The 22,931-nt window shown below is 41.9% G+C and overlaps 1 protein-coding gene across 5 annotated transcripts in view; it reads left to right on the top strand.

Annotated features, from left to right (window-relative positions):
• Positions 1 to 14,396, top strand: part of TRAPPC12 (trafficking protein particle complex subunit 12) — a 127,473-nt gene extending 113,077 nt beyond the window's left edge. For 2 of the 5 annotated variants that reach the window (XM_023728291.1, XM_023728293.1), the window contains 3 exons: positions 12,146 to 12,246; positions 13,004 to 13,091; positions 13,437 to 14,396. In XM_023728291.1, the coding sequence (XP_023584059.1) occupies positions 12,146 to 12,246; positions 13,004 to 13,091; positions 13,437 to 13,679 (432 nt within the window). In that variant the 3' untranslated portion in view covers positions 13,680 to 14,396. The remainder of the gene's footprint in view (positions 1 to 12,145; positions 12,247 to 13,003; positions 13,092 to 13,436) is intronic. The other 3 variants (XM_004373089.2, XM_023728292.1, XM_023728294.1) reach the window with 2 other exon arrangements.
• The last annotated feature ends 8,535 nt before the right edge of the window (positions 14,397 to 22,931 follow it).

Here is a 22,931-nt window from a genome sequence, read left to right as displayed (position 1 = left end):
AGCAAAATAATATTGAAAGTGCTTATAAACAATGAATAGAACAGGGTTTTTGGTTGCAGACAACAGAGTCCACTTAGGCTAGTACAAGCAGAAAAATTGTTTGTTAAAGAATGATAGCGCACAGAATGTTTAGGAGGGCCAGGGAGCCAGAGTCTTCTAGAGCTATACAGCTGGGATAAGGAATGCCTCGCCACATCACGGAAGCTTCTCTAGAGAACACACCGCAGCTGCCTCTGCTGGGCATCTAGGGTTCTCTGAATCTCCTTCTCTACCACAGCTGAAGAACCAGATATGCTTAGGCAAGGCTGTCTCTTCATGTCGCTCACTTTCAAATTGCCATCTTGCATGAATGCATCTAATTGGCCGAACCCAAGTCATATGAATACCTTCTACCAGCAAGGGAGTGTGGAATGCAAATTTTCTGGCTTCTGCCTTGAAATGAATGGCTTCCCATTCATAAAAAATGGGAAGTTGGCAAAATGGGGGACAGGACAGCCACAATAATAAATGTCTGTTGTAAATAATATTTCAACAGTTGAAGTAATATAACCTAAAGCTAAATAAGCATGTAGTAGAATTTATTTCATTTCCCTGAGATTGAAGTTTTCTTTAATATTACATTCATGGAAATATAACAGAGGTATAAGATTTTTTTGGCAAGCAAGGTTGTGTCATCTGCATATCGCAGGTTGTTAATGAGTCTTCCTCCAATCCTGGTGCCCCATTCTTCTTCATATAGTCCAGCCTCTCGGATTATTTGCTCAGCATGCAGATTGAATAAGTATGGTGAAAGGATACAACCCTGGCACACACCTTTTCCAATTTTAAACCATGCAGTATCCCCTTGTTTTGTCCGAACGAATGAGTCTTGGTCTGTGTATGAGCATAATTAAGTGTTCTGGAATTCCCATTCTTCACAATTTTATCCATAATTTGTTATGATCCACACAGTTGAATGCCTTTTCCTAGTCAATTAACAACCTACGATATGCAGATGACACAACCTTGCTCACCTAAAGTGAAGAGGACTTGATGCACTTACTGATGAAGATCAAAGGCTACAGCTTTCAGTAGGGATTACACCTCAACATAAGGAAAACGAAGATCCTCACAACCGGACCAATAAACAACATCATGATAAACAGAGAAAATACCGAAGTTGTCAAGGATTTCATTTTTTTGGATCCACAATCAATGCCCATGGAAGCAACAGTGAAGAAATCAAACAACGTATTGTATTGGGGAAATCTGGCTGCAAAAGACCTCTTTAAAGTGTTTAAAAGTAAAGATGTCACTTTGAGGACTAAGGTGTGCCTAACCCAAGGCATGGCATTTTCAGTCGCCTCCTGTGCGTGTGAAAGCTGGACAATGAAAAAGGAAGACAGAAGAAACATTGATGCCTTTGAATTATGGTGTTGGCGAAGAATATTAAATATACCATACGGTGCCGGAGGAACAAACAAATCTGTCTTGGAAGAAGTACAACCACAGTGTTCCTTAGAAGCAAGGAAGGCGAGACTTCGTCTCACTTTGGACATATTATCAGGAGCGACCAAAATCTGCAGATGGACATCATGCTTGGTAAGGTAGAGGGTGAATGAAAAAGAGGAAGACCCTCAAGGAGATGGATTGACACAGTGGCTGCAACAGTGGGGTTAAACATAGCAACAATTGTAAGGATGGCATAGGACTGGGCAATGTTTCATTCTGTTATACATGGGGTCACTATGAGTCGGAACTGAATCAACAGGACCTAACAACAACAACTTAAGATTTTTATATTATCTTGGACAATATCTATAACTCCGAGTGAGTACTCAGATTTATATTACTATCTTAAAGTATTATTTTTTAAGTTTTGGAGACAAAGTAGGTATTGAATTAATGCTGGATTATATGAAAAATAATATTTGAAACTAGGGGATGTATTCAGTGGAATAGAGAAAGCTTGGGCGAAGCATGAAGACTCAAGAGCGTAGTGTGCAGTTAGACCCATTTCTGCTTACCCACGGAGGTCACACAGTTCTAGAACTGTTGCCACGGCAGTGGCCATGTTCTGGGTCAACCTCCCAGTGAAGAGGAAAAGCTGCTCAGAATTGAAGGTAAATTTAAACTTCTCTGAGAACCTTTTGCCCCAAATGGAAGCTCATGATCCGAGCAAAAAAAGGCAAGTTCTTCACAGCCAGGGTATTGTTTTGTATGATTTGAACGTATCGTTGATGACACACATGGTCTGCCATACTGGTTTTTTCTGCCATGTTCTCTCCACCTCTGTGTCTTTATTATCACTTTTTAGCTTATAGTGGTAACTGCAGTGGTGAATCTTTGAACAGATGAACAGTCTGCTAGTGACATCCTTAAATCAGATTTCAAATCAGGATTATGGAGCAAATCAGGAAGGACTAAAACATTCCTTCAATGTTTAGGTTATTTTTTATTTGGCAAAGTAATAAGCTGAACTCCTCCTCCCTTCACTCTTTTTCTCTCTGTGAGTGCCGGTAGGAGAGTGTGAAAAAGGTACCGACGTACACACAGTTACCTTTCTTGAATAACGCCAACCTTCCCATCCTACTTTGGGTATTCCCATTCAAACAAGAGCACTGAAAAGCAAAAACCGATCCAAAGAGGAAATGGTGTTGTCCATTTTAATTCTGGAGAGTGAACTTAGAAAAAATGATTTTACTAGAACAAAATATGCAGCAACCTGTGAAAAATATCTGATCTAAAGGAATCATGATAATGCTAGCTATGTATTGAGCTAAATGAAGATGGAGTGAATCCATGGACATTAAATTTTGAGATAATAACACAGTATTGGGTTTAGAATATTTTCACTACACCTTCTCTGTTGTGTTTCAAATTCTGCATTGAATTCCATTTTTAAGATATTTCTGAAATACCATATAAACTAAAAATTGGAGACTCACGTCTTTATCACACCAAAAATTTCTAGACCAAAAAAGAAGATACATTCACAGATATCACCAAAGGGCACCACAGACTGCCTCACTTTGTATTTGGCTTCCTAGTAACTGACTTGGAATTTTAATATTTCAAAATGTATTTTACTTTTGAATAGCTACCCTGATTCTTTCCAAGAAGTTCTTAACTCTGGTTCCAAGTGGTGGGTCATCTATTCAGTTTGTGTGCTATTCACATTATAGGTGGAAAAATCTGACTTGAGAAACACAATACATTAAAGAATTTTATTTTAGGTTTACTACCTAGATATAAAGGAATGAGTCCTTGGCTCACTTTTGCCTAGTCCCTCAGGTATGATTTTCCTATATCCACATACCCTGGCATCTACAGTGCACCCATGAACCACATAACATGCATTTATTTAAAAATCGAATGCCTGGTTCTGATCATTCTTACATTCCTACATCACTCTTTGTCATGCAGAGGCTGCTTTAGAGCGACAGTACATTCCATATAGAGAGGAGATGGGGTGGGTGGTCAGGAGGAGAGAAACCAGGAGAGGATAGGACTTTCTGCTTCTGAAAGGAGATTATTATAAAAGAGATTTGAGACATTTGTATTCCAGAGAGTCTCTCACATCATCTAAATTAAAGAAGTGCATAAGTAATCAGATCTTTAAACATGGGAGAAGCATTTTATTCATACTGACTTAGATTCAGCCCCCTCAAAATCTTTTTAGGCTACAGTTTTTCTGTCTTGGAGAACTAAGTGAACAGTTACAAAATTCGTAGAATGAAAACGGTTACGTGGATCCTAGGAGTCGTCACTTATCAGGAAAGTAGCCTTTTGTGCTAAAATGAGAGGCCAACAGCCAAATGTAGACAGGACTTTTACTTGAAAATGGATGTCGCTGTGAGAAGGAGCGCTGTAGCTGTGTACATGGGGCGGGAGGAGAAGGGGAAGGGGGCCTCCACCCTACTCCAGACCAGGGGTCTTTAGTGTCCAGGACGATAGCAAAAGAAAGAGTAAGAACCAGACAGTGATGGGCAGGAGAAGGCCTTAATTACACTAGCAATAACAGGAAATGTGGAATAAAAACAGTCATCCAAGGCAGAAATGGCAAAAGGAGAAAACTATGCAGAATCATTTAATTTTATAACTGAGGAGGACCTCACTGAGAACCAAGGGGGGCCTGTAACAGAACAATTTCAGTGGAGTTCAAGGGGTAGAAGCCAGATTGCATTGGAATGTGGAAAAAAAGTATAGGTAAGAAAGAGCCCCTGGGGGGCACAAGTGGTTTAGTGCTAGGTTACTAACTGAAAGGTTGGCAGTTCAAACCCACCCAGAGGCATCTTGGAAGAAAGGCCTGGTGATCTGCTTCTGAAAGGTCCCAGCCATGAAAGCTGTTCGGGGGGCAGCTCTACTCTGAAACACTTGGTGTTGCCATGAGTCAGAATCAACAGCAACTGTTAAACTGGTACGAAAGAGTAGATGGTGAAAACAGGGTACTTTTCTAAGCAGCTTGACCGAGATAAAAGAAAGGAAGAATCAGGGAAATTTCTTTTTTTTAAAGGTGATAGAGACAGGCAGATTTTTTTTTTTTTTTTTTTTTTATTGTACTTCAGGTGAAGGCTTACAGAACAAATAGTTTCTCATGAAACAGAAGTACACATGTTGTTTTATAACATTGGTTAACAACCCCACAACATATCAACCCTATAATTTCTCAACCTTTTTTTTTTTTGGTGAAAATACACATAGCCAAAGATACACCATTTCAAAAATTTCTACATGCACAGTTCAGTGACACTGACTACGCTCTTCTAATTGTGCTGTTATTCTCACTTAAGATGAAGGCTTGCAGAACAAAATAGTTTCTCATTTAACAGTTACTACAAATGTTGCCCTATGACAATGGTTAACAATCTCACAACACATCAACAGTATCCTTACTCAACCTTGGGTTCCCTATCACCAACTTCCTTGTCCCCTTCTGCTTTCTGGCCCTTGTCACTGGACTCCTGTACCTCGTTACTCTCATTTGGTTTTATGGGGCTGTCCACTCCCAGGCTGAGCAGTGAACCTTGGAGGTAACTTCACCACTGAGCTAAAAGGGTATCTGGGGGCCATACTCTCGGGGTTTCTCAAGTCTCCTTTAGGCCAGTAAATCTGGTCTTTTTTTTGTGAGTTAGAATTATGCCCTACATCCTTCTCCAGCTCTGTCCAGAACCCTCTGTTGTGATCCTGGTCAGAGCAGTCAGTGGTGGTAGCCGGGCACCATCTAGCTGTACTGGACTCAGTCCGGTGGAGGCCTTGGTAGATGTGGACAATTAGTCCTTTGGACTAATCTTTTCCTTGTATCCTGTTCTCTTCATTCTCCCTTGCTCCCGAAGGGATGAGACTAGTGGAGTATCTTAGATGGCCACTCACAGGCTGTTAAGACCCCAGACACTACTCACCAAGGTAGAATGTAGAACATTGTCTTTATAAGCTGTGTCATGCCAATTGAGCTAGATGTTCCCCAAGACCATGGTCCCCAGAGCCCTCCGCCCTCAGGGAGTTTGGATGTGTCTGTGGGGCTTCCATGACCTTTCCTAGTACAAGTTGTGCTAGTTTCTCCTGTATTGTGTACTGGAGACAGGCAGATTTTTATGAGGATAGAAGAGGGGAAGAAGTAGTTGAAAATGGAGAAAGAGAGTGCTAAGTGATGGGATGGATCACTAAGGAGGCAGAGCAGATGGAGAGTGATTATAGAACTGTAGGAAAGGGAAGGGAGTGGTGGGGAGTCGGAGGGCATGGATTACAAAGGGGCAGGAGGAAGTTTTGGGGATGATGGAGATGTTCATTATCTTGATTGTGATGATGGTTTTATGTCTATAGACACATGTCAAAACTTATCAAATTGTATATTTTAAATATGTGCAGCTTATTGTATGTCAGTCATACCTCAGTAAAGCTGTTTTTTTTTAAAAAATAAAGAAATGGTGACATTGAGTTAGTATACCATACCAGAAGAATTGTAACACCTTGTAGGATGGTTGGGTTGTAGCAGGGACAAGGGTATGGAAGACAGGAACAAGCCAGGAAAGCATGGCTCAAAAGTGTCTTTTTTGAGGTTCTGTTAATTCTTTTCTTTATTTTTCAACATTTTACTTCTCCTGGCTGTGGTATACTTACTTAAATGAATTAAAATTAATTTTGCTTTAAAATTCAGTATTAGCTATTATCTTTCTCTAGATTAGAGCTGCAAGTCCTAAGCATAATCTACCCAGCCTGATCTAGTCTGCCTGCTGCGTCCCCCATACAGCATGCATATTTAGCTGCTGGTATTGCTCACCTATTTTTATCAGAGTTAAAGGAAACAGGATTTTAAAAGATTTTAATAGTGGCATTTTCTTTAAGGAAACCCTGGTGGCGTAGCGGTTAAGTGCTATGGCTGCTAACCAAAAGGTCGGCAGCTCAAATCAACCAGGCACTCCTTGAAACTCTATGGGGCAGTTCTACTCTGTCCTATAGGGTCGCTATGAGTCTGAATCGACTCAACGGCAACAGGTTACTTTCTTTAAAATTATTTCATCTGTTTCATCTGGAGGAGCCCTGGTGGCGCAGTGGTTAAAGCACTTAGCTACTAACCCAAAGGATGGCAGTTTGAACCCACCAGATGCTGTTTGGGAGAAAGATGTGGCAGTCTGCTTCCGTAAAGATTTACAGCCTTGGAAACCCTATGGGACAGTTCTATTCTGTCCTACAAGGTCAGAATCAACTCGACAACGATGGATTTGGTCTTTTTTATTATTCATTCACCAAGTGTTTGTACAGAGTATTTTGCTTATCCCTCTGAAAAATATACCTCCTCACTTATCGACTGTCTCTTTATCTGACATTTCACATTTACGACAGTAGTAAAAAATCTACTATTCTGTCGTTTTGCACATTAACGACATATGTCTGGCAGTAACAAACTCTGAGGTATGAGGTGAGAGTAACGCTGGCTGTGATGGTTAAGATTATGTGTCAGCTTGGCTGAGCCATGATTCCCAGTGGTTTGGCAGTTAAGTAGTGATGTAATTTGGCAGTTATATAGTGATGTAATCATCCTCCATTTTGTGATCTGATGTGGTCATCCTTCGTTTTTGCATAACAGCAATTTTCACATAACAACCTGGTCTTTGGAACCTAACCATGTCTATAAGTGAAGAGTGGGTGTACTTGTGAACAGTTGACATAGTGTAGTCCTCAAGGAGCTTACATAGGTCCCATCCACCATGTAGGAGAGTAAAGACATATATAATGTAATATAAAAGTAAACTTTCATACAAATGATACAGAACTCTAAAAGTTCAGAGGAGCACCATCACTTCTACATGGAAGGACCAAGGAAGAACACTCAAAATAGATGTCTCCAAAGTCACAAAATTAGACCTTGATCCACGGATTGCAGAGATGAGGGTAGGATGGTAGTGATCATAGATGAGGTAGAGATTAGGAAGTAGAATGGCCCACATTCTTGATTTATCTGATTGTTTCCTTGTGATAACATTTAATTTAATTCCTTTACCCCAGTATTTCCAGTCAACTGGAAGATTATTAAGATTCATTTTCAATATTTGGGTGGAAAAAAAAACTTCATGTGTAGGGAGGGCTGTGTACTTCATATCGTATCATATCAGGAATAAGTGATTGTCTCAGAAACATAGGTTCTTATTTCAAACCTGCCCACTGAACTACTGAGTGGGCAAGATAGGTAGATATATGACGTCAATTCCTAAGGCATAGCATAGTTAATCCCATCTATAAAATGAGAGGAGGTAGGACGGGGAATGTCCCATTTAGCCCTTAAATTCTGTGATTTCTCTGACCTTAGAGAGATTATCTAACCCTTACATTTTATAGATACAGCAGATGATACCCAAAGAATCTCAGAAAAAATAAGTGATTTGCCTAAGGTCATTCTGCTTAATAGTTGTGTGACCTTAACTGTGTCACTTATCCTCTCTGCACCTTAGTTTCTTTATTAGTAAAATGGAAATAGTAATATTTTGCATAATTCTTGTGAAAATGGGCCAAAGACACAAAATGCCATCTCTGTTATTCTACATAGTTGTGATCCAATATTCAGCAGACAGTTGCAAAAACATGAAAGATAGGTAAGTCTGCAGAGTTCAGTAAAGGAGTCCGCTCCATGGATGTAGTGTAATTCCCAAATGGACCAAAGTGTCTGTCCTTCAGAGAGAGAGCAGGTGAACAGAAAGAGAAGAAAACCAAGACTAGAGACAGGAACATCTGTATTTACGAGGTTAAAAGGGGAAGAGGAGTTGATGAAGGAGACCTCAAAAGAGAAAAACTGGGATAATGTACAGTGTATTACATTTTTCTTTTTTTTATCACCTTATGTACATTGATCAGGAGGATTTGCCCATTTGGGCCATGTCAGTTTTTCTGATAAAAATACAAAAATGTTTTATGTACAAACACCTATAAATTTTTGGACTAAATTATTTTCTACATCAATTTCAGACCTGTGTTTGTGACTAAAGTTTATCAATAGTTAATATGAAAAGAAGTGGGATTTTTAACTGACTATAAATTTAATGTCAGCTAACAACCTAATGTGGCCGTTAAAATAGCTATGGTGTCTTTGAATGTGTTTAAAATAATTTGATGCCCATATCACAGAGAGAAATAGTTCTCACTGCCCTCTCATTGAACGGCTCACAACCACAGTATAACATGCAGTTTTGAAAACATTTTTAAATGGTCGTTGACAACCTGTAATGACTTTAGGACAACTAAGATAGTGAAGAATCCAAAAAAAAACTATGATATAGGAGAAAGAGTTGACAGAACTAAGAATTTTAGCTCTCTTCACATATCTGAAAGGCTGTCATATGGCAAAAAAAATGTATTAGTCAAGCTAGGATTGACTGTGCTGTGGTAACAAACCAAGTGTCTCAGTGTCTTCATCAGAAAACCTTATGTCTTACCCATGCATAGTGCACTGTGGGCCCAACAGCTCTGTGGGGCAGCTCCCGTCCAAGTGGCCATTCAGGGATCCAGTCCTCTTCCCCCTTGTAGCTACACCATCAGGAACGTGTGGCTTCCAGACTGCTCCAGGAGAGGGAAGAGAAAACACACCAGCTCTCCGCCAGACCTAGTCCCGTGGCTCCACCTGACTGCAGAGAGCTGGAAAGTCTTTTCCAGGGAGGAGGGGGGAATCAGATATAGTGAGCATTTTTCATCTCTGCCACAGGAAGTACCCTTATGAGTTGTTACTCCAAAGGACAGAACCAATAGGTTGGGATTCCAAGGAGGCATATTTCCTTAGATTTTTGCATTTATTATTGTAAGTGAACTTAATCTTCGGGTTTGTGTGTATGTGCACACATGTGCTCTTCTCAGAAGCCTTTGCTACCTTGGTGAAAATGAGTTAGAAGCTTTTCGTCTTTCTCTGTTAACTGGAAAATTTTGAATATTTTGCAATTTTCTGTTCCTGGAAGGTTGGACTAATTTACCTAAGCAATACCTATGCCAGGCACTTTAGGGATATGAGTAGTGACTCTGATCAGTTTTCATAATTTATTATTGTCCTTAATCTGCTTTAGTATTCTACGTCTGAGGTTTTCTTTCCCTGTTCACGGGATCAGTTTTGGTAATTTAGTGTTTCCTAGAAAATCACCTATTTGATCCATATTTTTACATTTATTTACATAAAACCAAAAAACCCGTTGCCTCCGAGTCGACTCATAGCGACCCTATAGGACAGAGTAGACCTGCCCGATAAGAATTTCCAGGGAGCGCCTGGTAGATTCAAGCTGCCAACCTTGTGGTTAGCAGCCATAGCACTTAACCACTACACCACCAGGGTTTCCTTTATTTCCATAGAGTTGTATAAAACATAGTCTGATAGTTATTTCAGTTTTCCTTTGTACCTATAGTTACTTCTCCTTTCATTTCTAATTTTGTTTATTTATGCTGTTTTTCTTTATTAGTTTATCCACTTTTTCTGTTGTTGTTTTTTCAAATAACTAGTTTATTTTCTAGATATTCTACAATTCTTTTAATTGCCTTTTTATATTTAATTTTTTAAGCTGTCTCTAACTACTAGAAAATTGTTAGGATTTTAAATCCTAATTACATTGTAACAATTACAAAGATACAAACTTACTTTCTAATCACCAAGAAGATCGGTAGGTGGCAAAGAATATACCAAGATTTTTCTATTATCTTTCACTAAAAAATACATATTTTCAGTAAAAGGCATGTCTTAACTTTATAAGACCATATGGTATAGAGTGTCAGCGCACAGGTCTGGGAGTTGAACAGACCTGGATTCTGAGTCCCAGTCTGTTACTTGTTAGTTGTGTGACCTCAGAAAATTGCCTAACCTTTCAGAGCCTGGTGTTTTTGTTTTTTGTTTTTTTAATCTAGAAAATGAAGATAATAATAGTATCTGCATCACAGGGTGGTTATGAGGGTTAATGTGTTTAAAGCACTTAGCACCTGTTCAGTACCTGGCTCTCATATTAAGGGCTTGATCAGTCTTTATTATTGGCTATAACAGTCTTCATGTCAGTAGGAAACATTGTCCTGTTAAACTGAACACATTGCAGGAGATTCAGATGTTTAAGCTGAGGGCCATGATGCTGAGTCCACACTGATCTTGGTTTCATTTTAGTCAATTAAGTATAAAGTCTGTAGTAGAAAACTCCAAACTGCTGTAAACTCTGTAGAAGAGAAGCAATGGATAAATGGCATTCTGTTTTCTTGTGTGTGTGTATGTCTTATTATTTGAATGTTTGGCTTTGTTTTGTTTTTCTCCCTTCTAATATGGTGGGGGAGGAGCTCTGGTGGCACAATAGTTAAGTGCTCAGCTGCAAACCGAAAGCTTGGTAGTTCAAACCCACCTAGCGTCTCTGTGGGAGAGAGCCACCTGACAATCTGCTCCCGTAAAGACTACGGCCTAGGAAACCCTCTGGAGCAGTTCTGCTCTGTTGTATGGGGTCACTATGAGTCAAAAATCTACTTGACAGCCCCTAACAACAAAAACAACAGTATGGAGGGGGTGTCTGTCTGTTTGGTAGTGTCGAGAACTGTGAAGAGTTGAGATTTTACCCTGCTTGCAAGCTAATAAGTTTGCTGCCAGTTTCATGTATTCTGGCAAAAGTCACGAGATTCCTGGGTCAGAGATGGACATTTGTTACTCACAGCAACAGCAGCATTGCCAGAGTATCATTATTTTTTTCAACAGACACTGACCCTGTTTCCTGAAGGTAACATGAAGAAGGTCACATGATACCTGCAGTGGTTGCATTACCAGGGAGTAATCCTTAGCTTGGGAACCCCAGTCTTTTATACTGGGCAGTAAATGTGCCTGCCCTTTCTCTAGAGGGAGACATTATCTCTGTCTGCCATGGCTGTTTGCCATACAGATGTCCTTGAAAAGATAGTCTGGAACAGAGGGAGTCAGTGCCTCTGCTTGGAAGACATACAGAAATGTAAGCAACCCATGGAGAATTGTCTCCCCAACAAGTTGTTTGAGAATGGAAGCAGGATTTAAGTGACTGAGGTGCAATGAAAAGGGTGATTAAGTCAAATGGTACTACTCAGTCACTACTCCCCTCAGCTCTTCTCTACTTATTAGGATGTAAAAAGCACAAATTTAAGTTGTTTTATTGTTATGAAATTATTATGTGGAAAAAAGACAATATTTTATAAGATTGTTGTTATATAGAGCTCACTGTATCAGAGTGGTGCAGTGGTTAAGAGCTCAGCTGCTAACCAAAAGGTTGGCAGTTCAAATCCACCAGCCGCTCCTTGGAAACCCTATAGGGCAGTTCTTCTCTGTCCTGTAGGGTCACTATCAGTTGAATTCAACTCGACAGCAACGGTTTTGGTTTTTTTAACGGGTTTATGCCGGTATTTATTTCAAAGAGTGTAAGCTACTAAACTGTAAGTCTTTCTAATAAGGCATGTGTCTTAACAACTTAGTTTCTGAAATATAGACTGGTAACATTCCGCTGTGTCTTAAGTGTCTCCTGCTATTTACAAAAAGTAATGATTAGTAAATGGTTACTGTTTACTAATAATAAATTATTAGTATAACTGTCTAGCATATAAGTGTCTTCACACTCTAATATAATATTAGGAAACTACATATGTGGGCACAGATTTATATTTCTTCTGATTTGTTAACTGAACTGACTAAATAATTTTGTCAAAGTAGATTGGAGACATAAAAACGGCTGAGAAGTATTTTCAAGACGTTGAGAAAGTAACACAGAAATTGGACGGACTACAGGGTAAAATCATGGTTTTAATGAACAGGTATCTACTTTTACACTATATGTACATTTTTTTTCCGCAAATTTCCCAAGACAGCTTAAATTGTACTTACTGAGTGGTAAAGCCCTCGAGAGAGAATGTCCTTGTTCTGTATCGCCCAGAACTGAGACTGAAGAAATCGCTGACCTGTGAGGTTTGCTGGCGTTTTCTTGAATTGCCTTGATGTTCTTTTAGTCATAAAAATGGATTCTAAGGAGATGCCCCTCTTGTTTTTCAAACTACTGCTTATATTGCCCCCTCCCCCTGCCCCCGCTTTCAGCATAAATTTGCATAGATGTTTACTGTCTCTAGCAGACCAGCCACTGTGAATTCACGTGTTCTGGTGTTCTGTGATCGGCTTTAATGAGGGAAACAGTAGTGTCGCTCAGTATGAGATGTTTGTTAGGACCAAGTCTCTGCCCAGTGTAAAGCATGCACACAAGAATAAAAAATAAAGGAATCCGTCTGTATAGCAGGAAAGAGTTCTGGGTGAAGTTACTATTTCTAAATGAATAAAAGTCAGACTTACCGTGCTTTAATTTGCTAGCCAGAACATATGATGTGGTTCAATCAACTAAAATGTCACTACCTCCACCTGGAAAGCATTAGCACCCAGACTACTCAGAAGTACACTTGGAAGAGCAAATGTCAAATGTTCAGATCTTTGCCATGTTTTTAAGGCACCCTATCGATTTTGTTGGCATACACCAGCATCTTGACTTTTCTTGGTTAACTGCTTTATACGTCACTTACATTACAGAGCTTTCCTTTACCTCGGTCAGAATAACTTTGCAGAAGCCCACAGATTCTTCACAGAAATCTTACAGATTGAGCCAACAAACGCAGTGGTAAGATTCTCAAGCAGAAACATATACAGTCAGTAACCCTGGGATCCTCAGCCTCAGCATCTCAGAGATGTACGTGGAAACAAATTTAGAATAACACCTGCTGGCCTTTATCAAGCCCATTGACACCACGCGGTTGTAGTGATTGTCTGGGGAGGGTTTCCAGGCCTGCCTGAGCTGCCGCCCCTGTGCAACAGCCCCTCGGCACCAAGAATGGCAGTCCCAACGCGTAGGACCCAGGACTCCATTCGGGAATAAACAAAGATGGTTCTGAATTGATGGCGAGTGACGTCTTTCTAATATGTGATCTCTTTGTTCTAATTCTGCACACGTGCTCCGCTTCTCTAGGCTAATAACAATGCTGCCGTGTGTCTGCTCTATCTGGGGAAGCTGAAGGAGTCCCTCCGGCAGCTGGAAGCAATGGTACAGCAGGATCCTAAGCACTACCTGCATGAGAGCGTGCTTTTCAATTTGACGACCATGTATGAGCTGGAGTCCTCCCGGAGTATGCAGAAGAAGCAGTCGCTGCTGGAGGCCGTCGCTCTCAAGGAAGGAGACAGCTTTAACACGCAGTGTCTCAAGTTAGCATAGGTCATTTCCTTGTGTCAAGTCCCTTCCCGAATGCCTGGGGTTTTTATAAACTAAACTGGAGCTAATATATGAATGCAACTCTGACTCAATAAAGTCTCTTCCATTGTTGTTGCGGAGAGTGTCTTCTTGATCTTGACCCACAACCTGGGCTTAGGCTGTTCTGGCAGTTGGTCAGCCAGCTCAATCCCCCAGCTCTGCCACCACGTACGGACCAAAGGGAGTAAACATACTGTTAGAATGGTATTCACCGATAGGGAAAATCCATGTTATGCACTGATCTCTTTTGTTTATTCTTGGAAGCTAACCAGCTTCATTTATTAATTTCTGGATATCCTCAGAGGAAAAACTGAAAACTCTAATAGAAACCATTCTCACTGTATGCCTGAATGCTCGAGGGATTTATAAATCATGGAAGAGAAATACCAAACGTAGATTGCCATCCCTCTTCTACCTTTCATTGTCTCCAACCCCACCCCAAAACCAAAGGCAGCAATTTTATTCATCTGATTCTTTTTCAGCCTTATGCTGAAACCTTGGACTAGCCTTGTGATGGCTGAAAAAATCCATCATTATTTCTCCTGTACCTTATACATCATATGGAGAGAGTGGGAGTGGCTGCATTTAGGGGGAGTGGGGAGAACAAAGAAATTCATAGCGCATAATAAAAAAAGGCGAGTCCTTAAAATATATATAAACAGGGGCATTAAGAGGTGCTTGTGAACCGAGGCGCATATGCATTTCAGTGTTCTTTTATGCCTACTTGTCACTACGTTTGCTTTTTTATTTATGTATTTATGCCCCACTCTAAAAAAAAATCTAAAATGCCTGAAAATGTCTTCACTTTAATAAGGAACTTCTGTCGAGGGTCCCTTAAATCTGTAGCTCTTCTAATACATTTTAAAATATAATTCATTTTAAAGGCTCAGTGACATAAACATCTGTTGCATAAGGCAAAGCTGTATTTCTCTTCATTTTGTAATAAAGTAAAGCACACAAGTATAGCATCTACCATGCAGACTGTCTCAGTTCTTTTGCTGAAAGAGAGATTAATTACACGCCAGAATATCAGGAAAGGAGACAGCCGGAAAGACTGTTGGCCACCAAGGAGGTTTTAAATCTTTCTCTTCAAGAAGAGAGAAAAATACAAACTTATTTTTAAAAAGCTTCAAAACCCGATGATGTCATTTGAAGCCCTTCACCTTGAGGTTTTCCTTCAAATCTGGCTCCAGGGGATGAGAGGTGGAGACTTTTCCCTCTGGCTCAAGCCTGGAACCAAATTGTGGGGAGAGACAGAAGGTCTTGTGGGAATTGTAAATGGATTATCGAATCTGTCATTTCTAGGTCAGTGGTTCAAAACAGTCCCAGGTCAGGTGTGCATAAAAGCAGATAATATTGAACAGTCTCCCACTAGACAGAAGCCAAGCAAATTAGAAGCAGGAATCCAGGTTCCCTATTAAAGTGGTATTTACATCCCAGAATCCACTCCTCCCTCCCCAGTGACTGGCACCTACAGTGAGAATGCACCGGGAGGCTGGGCCTGGGAGGCAAAGCCAGACACTCGCTTTTTACCTTCTCAGGTATGGCTCAGCAAACAGTAACGGGGCATGATCACCTTGTCTCTTATTTGGGTTGTTTTACAAGTTCTTAAAGATAGAAGAGGAAATGTTTTGCTATAGATGCCTGTAACATCGGAGATAATCTGTAATTTATCTATTAACACTCAGTTTTATCTTAAAACTGAAAAAAGAAATACATCCCTAAAATCAATCCTAGAGCCAAGTAGAGTGAATAGTTAACCCTCAAAGAACTTTTAAATATTCCAGCTAGAAAACCGGAAACATCATTAGGTTGATTTGGGCTAAACATTGCTCGAATGCTTCCTCTGTAAAGCACAGTAGGGAATTAAAACACCCATAATCATAACAGCCATCATTTATTGAATGACCAATATATGCAAGGCATTGAACTAGTGCTGTATGTAAGGCCTTCCCAATGAGGAACCGATAGTATGCATACTAATCTAACAACATTATAGCACCTACGGAGTCCAGTGGCCCAATGGTTAAGAGTTACCACTGTTAACCAAAAGGTTGGCAGTTCGAATCCACCAGCCGCTCCTTGGGAACACTATGGGGCAGTTCTACTCTGTCCTATAGGGTCACTATGAGTTGGAATTGACTCGACAGCAATGGGTTTGGTTTGGTTTTGGTTTGTGGCACCTATTAAGGAGCCCTTGTGGTGCAGTGGTTAAGCGCTCAGCTGCTAACCAAAAGGTCAGCGGTTCAAATCCATCAGCCGCTCTGTGGGAGAAAGATGTGGTAGTCTGCCTCCGTAAAGATTTGCAGTCTTGGAAACCCTGTGGGACAGTTCTTGTCTGTCCTATAGGGTTGCTACGAGTTGGAATCAACAGCGGTGGGTTTGGTTTTTGGTTTTGGAGGGCACCTATTATGATTCCCTGGTGGCACAAAGTGTTAAGCACTCAACTACTAGCTGAAAGGCTAGTGGTTTGAACTTACCCGGAGGTGCCTCAGAAGACAAGCCTAGTGATCTGCTTCTGAAAGGTCACCGCCTTGACAACCCTATGGAGTGCGATTCTACTCTGCACACATGGGGCCGCCATGAGTCAGAATCAACTACATGGCAACTACCAACAACATGGCCCTTACTGGAGCAGGACAGGGCAATGTTTGGTTCTGTTACACACGAGGCGCCGGGAGCCGGGGCTGACTCCACCGCGACCGGCGCCCCAGGCACTGGGGAGAGGGTCAGTCGGAATGCTCAGACCTGCAGGGGCCTTGTGTCCTCAGGGTAGGTGGAAGGGCACAGATGAAAAATGGAGGATTCCTGCCTTCAATGAGCGTGTACACTCCTAAGGGAGGCAGACATATGTGCACAATGAAGCAGCTGTAGTCTGGAACCACATGCAGTGTCATAATATTAGTGAACATAAAAGGTTGTCAGGATCAAATAAGAAAAGGGGAATAAGAACAAGTTGGCCTTTTAGGGAAGGAAGGAAACAAAGGTAAATTTCATTCTGTGTGAAGGAAATAGCATTAGGAAATACTGCAGGGATGAGGCAGGAGTGTCCGGTATTCACTGGGGGCAGAGTCTGGATGGATGGCATCACAGAACTGAACAGGCATTTGAGGGCTAGGTTGGGGGATCGGGAGTGGCAGGACCGTATTGAGATGACTGATCCAACATCCCAACACTAAGGAATTTGGAATCCGTTTTGCAGGCACATGAAAGTTAATACAGTGTAGTGATAGGATCTAAGAACTTTCGACCTCATATAGTTGAGGCTGAGCTTGGAGAAGGGGAAATGAGAAGGGCTGAGGGACCTGGAGGCAGGGAGGAAGTTCAGGAGGCTGTTGTAAAAACCAGTAAAGAAAAAAAGATGGGGAGGAGGCAAACTAGAGTGGGACTGGGTTGCGTGGAAAAGAAAGAGCATTGTGAAGGCAGATCTGATTCCATCTGGCAATTGACTGGTAGAGGAATGATAGTTCAGGAATTCAAAATACAGTGCCTGGGGAAGGGTGACCCCATTATCCTGGAGGAGAAAGTGCATATATAGTTTAGGGTGCAGTGGGGACAGGCAGATTGACCAAAGATTATTCAGTCTTACGCATCATTGGCTGGGGTGTTAGGTGTCCTTGGGGCATTCAGAAAGAGTTCAGATAGAGTGGGCAGTTAGCTACGAACTGGGTCAAGATTCAATCAAGAAAGAATAAGAGCAAGACTGTAACTCTGGAGGTCACAATTATAATCGTGGTGTACATAAAGTTCTGTATCATTTTTTTCACTTTGCAATAAAAATCAAGCACTTTTTTCCCCATGGCACTAAAAAAAAAAGAAAAAAAAGGTACACATCCTCCTCACACTTTCACATACTGCTTGGACTGAACACTATCTCCCAGACCCAGATCAGAACGGCTTACCGGTTCTCAGGCATTTCATCCATCACTGAGACTCTCCGCACAAGGCATGAGACATGCAGAGATGGGGGGGGCCTGCATAGGAATCTCGAGTCTTCAGTCCAACTCATGACATCAAAGGGGACCTAGCCAGAGTCTCACTGACAAAAAGGAGAAGAATTGCACATCTAATAGGTCCCCGGGGCAAAATGATTTCATACAGACCAGTACTGGCATCACCAGGATTTCTCCCCTGTTGGGTTGCGCCCCATCAGTCAGTGCATTAGAAGCCTGGGTGGCCTGGTCTCACCGTCCAGCCCTCTGCCTGTCCTGACAGGGCCTCCCCCTCACACCAGCACACAGAGCTCTATCAGACTCCCTCTGATTCATCTGTCAAAGGCATCCCACCAGCCCAGACTGATTCTGCTTGGGCCACGGGCTCAGGCAACATCAGCATTTCGTTGATAACAAGAGGGAGCTGGGGGTCTAATTCTTAGAAACTGAGCACTGAATGTAAGCAAAGAGTCTTTGGAAGCTTTATGCATATCTATTTTCCTTTGGTCAAGAAGCTTCCTGTTGTTTTTGTGGTGTGAAACCGGAAACTGCTCAAAATTACATACTTGTTGTGCTTTGCCCATAATTATTCATTGATCCGAGCCTCCCGACCCTTCTTCTGAAGCTGTCAGACTGTGATCACCTGACCTAGTCCTGCTGGGTTTCTGGGGCCAGTGCACTGACACATTAGGTGAATTTTTCCCCTAAATGTATCTATTCGGCTGAACCTTGGAGTCTACACTTGGCACAGGGGCCTTCCCTTAGGGAAGTGGTTCTCAAAGTGGGATCCCAGGACCAACAGCATCAGCATTCCTTGCAAACGCATCAGAAATGAGAGTCTCTGGCCTCACTGCAGACCTAGTGAATCAAAACTCCGGGGGCAGCCAGCCAGTCCATTTTAACAAGCCCTCCAGGCTATTCTGATGCTCACTGAAGTGGGAGAGCCCGCATTAGATGCCTAAGGACCACAGTACAAAATTCAGATTCCCTAGCATGACTGTAGAGCCCTTTATGATCCAGCTTTGCCGCTGTCCAGCCTTCCCTCTCACCACCTGCCCCCACGTGTCCCCTTGACCACATCCTCTCCAAGTTTTGTAGCTTTCCACCCATTGTGTCGGCCTGCAACGCCCTTCCAGCCTTACATCTTTCAAGTCTCCTTCAGATATTGCCTCTACCGTGAAACCTTCCTTCTCTGACTCCCCCAGGCAAAGTTGGGCCCTCCGTGTTCCACGTCCCATTGTAGGTTCCAGTTCAAATTTGAAGAAATAAGCCATTTTGCTTTCAGTTGGTGACGCTCCTTTGTCATACTTTCTAGACACCTCTTCCACAATCCCCACAACTGCAGGTCTCTGGCTAGAAGAGCCTTCGGCCCACAAGGTAAATGCCCCTCTTCCTCCAACACTCCCGTTCCAACACTTCCACCTCTGAACTTTTTTCTGACCTGTCTAGGCCAGCTACGCGCTCCTGTGCTATCCCAATGTTCTCTGCTCAGAAGTGCAACAGTGAGCCTACAGAGCTTAGGACAGAGCCTAGTTTGGAGGAGAAGCTTCTCAGATGAGTAGCAGGACAATTCTTTGGATGTGAATGTGTGTCTCTTTTCCTTGTATTTCTACTCCCCAGGCCCAGGCCCGTAGATTAAAAAAAAAAACCTGTGCAATCCAGTCGATTCCGACTCATAGTGACTCTATAGGACAGAGTAGAACTGCCCCATAGGGTTTCCAAGGCTGTAAATCTTTACGGAGGCTGACTGCCACATCTTTCTCCTGTGGCGCAGCTGGCAGGTTCGAACCACCAACCACTGTGATTAGCAGCTGACCACTTAACCACTGAGCCACCAGGGCTCCTGGCCCATGAATAGCACTTTGCATTTCCTTGTTTCAGAGGACTGATGAAAGCAGAAGCTCAGGTCTTTTGTAAAAACTTAAGCTCAATAAAGAGATTATGCTAAGAATGGCTTCTTCATGGGCAAGGACTAAACAGAGAGGCTACAGGAGTCTGGGACATCCTGCAGGTTCTGCTTTTACCAGGAACCAGGTCCTGATTCTACAGGAGGAGACAGACCTGAAGGATGTAGCTGCGTGTTGAGCCTGGAAAGGTGGGACTGGGACCACCAGCGGTCCCAGCCCTGGCCCTGGAAACCAGGTTTGCTGCCCTGCACTTCTGGGGACCACTGCATGGTCAGACAGTTAGACAGCAGCAGCCACCAGGATGTCCTGCCAACACAGACGTTTAACATTCTCTCCAGCCAACACCTAAGCCTTCAGTTCTGGTTTCCTACTTCACAGGTAAAGGAGGCCCACTAACAGCCAAAATGGAATTTCCCACCAGTTCAGAGGGAAGGAGGCTAGAAATGGATTTAATTTCACTTGACAAAAAAATAGAATAATGGGTATTTCTTGCAGATCTGAGACTGTGGCCCAGGATTTGTACTCGCTCAAATGGTTAGCCTTGGGTATCATCCTCTCCTAAAACAGCTGTCCCTCTGCGTCAGACTCACGCTCAGCTAGACTGTGAGCTGCTTAAAGGCAGACACCAAGTGCTTCCCACCTTTCTGTTGTCTCCAGTGCTTAGCACACATCCAATCTCAGTAAATGATCTTCTGAATAAATGAACAAGGATAAACACTGTGGTACACACCAGGGTCCTCTCCGGGGGCAAGGGAACTTGAAACAGCACAAATTTTCCTTGCAACACACACTTGAAGGGATTCTAAATACGCCAAGAAAGCCACGCTTTTATTACTCTCCAGTACATGTAACTCAGAATGATAGGCTATCTTTACAATTTTCATCTCAATTTCCTCATCAACCATTATTATTGCCATCACCGATAATAAAATTGCCACTTGCTCATTCAGGAACAATCTTCCTTTCTCACTTTCCTTCTCTGGGATTGTTGAAGTATAAACAACCAGAGTAACAAATTCTCAAGCCTTGGCATCGATTGCATAAATGCTATTTCAGCATGTTCTCCGCATTTTATTAGAGAACACAAGTACTGTTCAAATAAAAATGTTACGGAGGCAACGCAGTTTATAACTTGCAAACTCAACGAGCCGTTAAACAAGCAGCATTCCCGCCCTGAGTTTGAGCATCCATCAAAAGGCAGATGTACAACCTACAACATGCAGGCCACTTGCTGGCAAGGGTTAGTCCCTCTGCCTGTCGAGATCCTTCAGTTCTTCAAAGGTGAATTTAAACACCACCGCCTCCGTGAAGTCTTCCTGGATCACCCTCACCACAAGTGATGTACCCATGTTTTGAGCTCCTCTCTCTCCATGTACCATTTATATGGGTCATATCACTAAAATATAAGCTCCATAAGGAGAGGGGTCTTTGTTTCGTTCACTGATGTTCTAGAAGAGGGATTGGCAAACATTTTCGGTAAAGAGCCTAATAGCCAATGTTTTAGACTCTGCAGGTCACCTATGACTCTGTTGCATATTCTTCTCTGGTTTGTTTTCTTATTTATTTGTTGATTTTTTTAATAACCCTTTGAAAATATAAAAACCATTTTTAGCTTGCAGGAAATACCCACATTTGGCCCACAGGCAGTAGGTTGCTGTCCACTGTTCTCGAATAGTGTCTGGCACCTAGCAAATGCCCCCCAAATAGGTTTTGAATGAATATCCGACGCTATACAGTGTGGCAACACAGCAAAGGGATTAAGAGCATGGCGTCTGGCACCAGGCTGACCCAGGAGCAAATCCTGGCTCTGCCAGCTATGAATTGGGCGACCTTGATTAAGTTATTAAACTTCTCTGAACCTCAGTTCCCTTTCTTAATAAAGAATGATAATAACTTGTTCCAGCTTCTTTAACTTCTTCTTGCTCCCACCCTTACCGCTTCGTCATCCTTTGTCCACACAAGCAAGACAGATCACATCCCTCCTCTGCTCCCAACCCTACATCTTCCTCAGAGCGAAAGCCGAAGTCTCCCCAGCAGCCTACCCACCCTGTGGGATCTAGCTGTCCCCCCACCATTACCTCTCTGACGCCTGCTGGTACCACTTTCCCTCTGCCTCACTCTGTTCTAGACACACTGGTCTACAGCCATGTTAGACACATGCCCGTCCCAAGTCTTTACACGCGTTTTCTCCTCTGTCTGGAAAGCCGTACTCCCTGCAGGTCTCTGCTCAAATGTCACATTATTGGAAAGGCCATCCCTAACCAGTCCATCACTCTCTCTCCTCTGCCTTCTCCTCTTTTTCTTGACGTGGTATTTTAGAGGTAGTTGCTCACTGTGCATTATCTCCAAGTAGAATGGAAGCTCCAGGAGTGCAAGGACATTGCCTGTCTCCTGTTGTATCCTCAGGTCTAGAACAGCGCCTGGCACACTCTAACCGCTCAATGAATATGTGTTACATGAATGAATGAGTGAATGAACAGCACCTATCTCATAAGACTGTGGTGAAAAGTAATGTGAGATCATGTAAGTAATAAGCCTGGCAACAAGGTAAATGCTCAATAAATGGTGAGGTGTGGCCTGTGTCTTCTACAGCTTGTGTAATGCCTGGATAACTGTGTGCTGAATGTATCAGAATGTGCTCTCAAGCCTGGCTTGTAGGACAGTAAACTGATACAACATTTCTGAGAAAAGATGTGGCATTATAAGTCAAGAATAATGTTATTTTTAATAGTAAAATATTGAAAAATAGAAGATTTGTTTAATTATCATATATTCATAAGAGGGGTTTACATAACTATTAAAATCACATTGTCAAAGAATTTTTAATGACATGGAAAAACACTCAAAGAAATTTATATTTATGTAAATATATGTACCTAAGAGGAGAAAGGAGCCCTTGTGGTATAGTAGTTAAGAGCTCAGCTGCTAACCAAAAAGTCGGCAGTTCAAATCCACCAGCCACTCCTTGGAAACCCTAGGGAGCAGTTCCATTCTGTCTGCAGGGTCACTATGATTCGGAATCGACTAGTTGGCAATGGTTTTTTTTTTTATTTTTTAATTAGAAAAAGACTGAAAAGGAATCAAGTAAATGTTAACTATAGTTATGGGTAGAATGGGCATAAAGGTGATTTTTATTTTACCTTCTATGTGTCTGAACTTCCAAATTTTCTACATAATGAGTATGTGTGGTTTTTTCTTATAATCAGAGGGGAAAAGTCATCAAACTGTTAAGTATTTTGGCTTTAAAAGAAATACAAAAAGTGATTTAAAAAAACCATAGTGATTCAAAGAGATGGAAAAACTAATCATTAACTTTATATGGAAAGGGAAGAAGCCCCGAATAAGTAAAGCACTACTGAAGAAGAAGAATAAAGTTG

This window comes from Trichechus manatus, unplaced genomic scaffold (genome assembly GCF_000243295.1).
Source record: "Trichechus manatus latirostris isolate Lorelei unplaced genomic scaffold, TriManLat1.0 scaffold00023, whole genome shotgun sequence".
Classification (NCBI taxonomy): Eukaryota; Metazoa; Chordata; class Mammalia; order Sirenia; family Trichechidae; genus Trichechus; species Trichechus manatus.
Note: the sequence above shows the minus strand (reverse complement) of the source record. Positions and strands in the feature narration are given on the sequence as shown.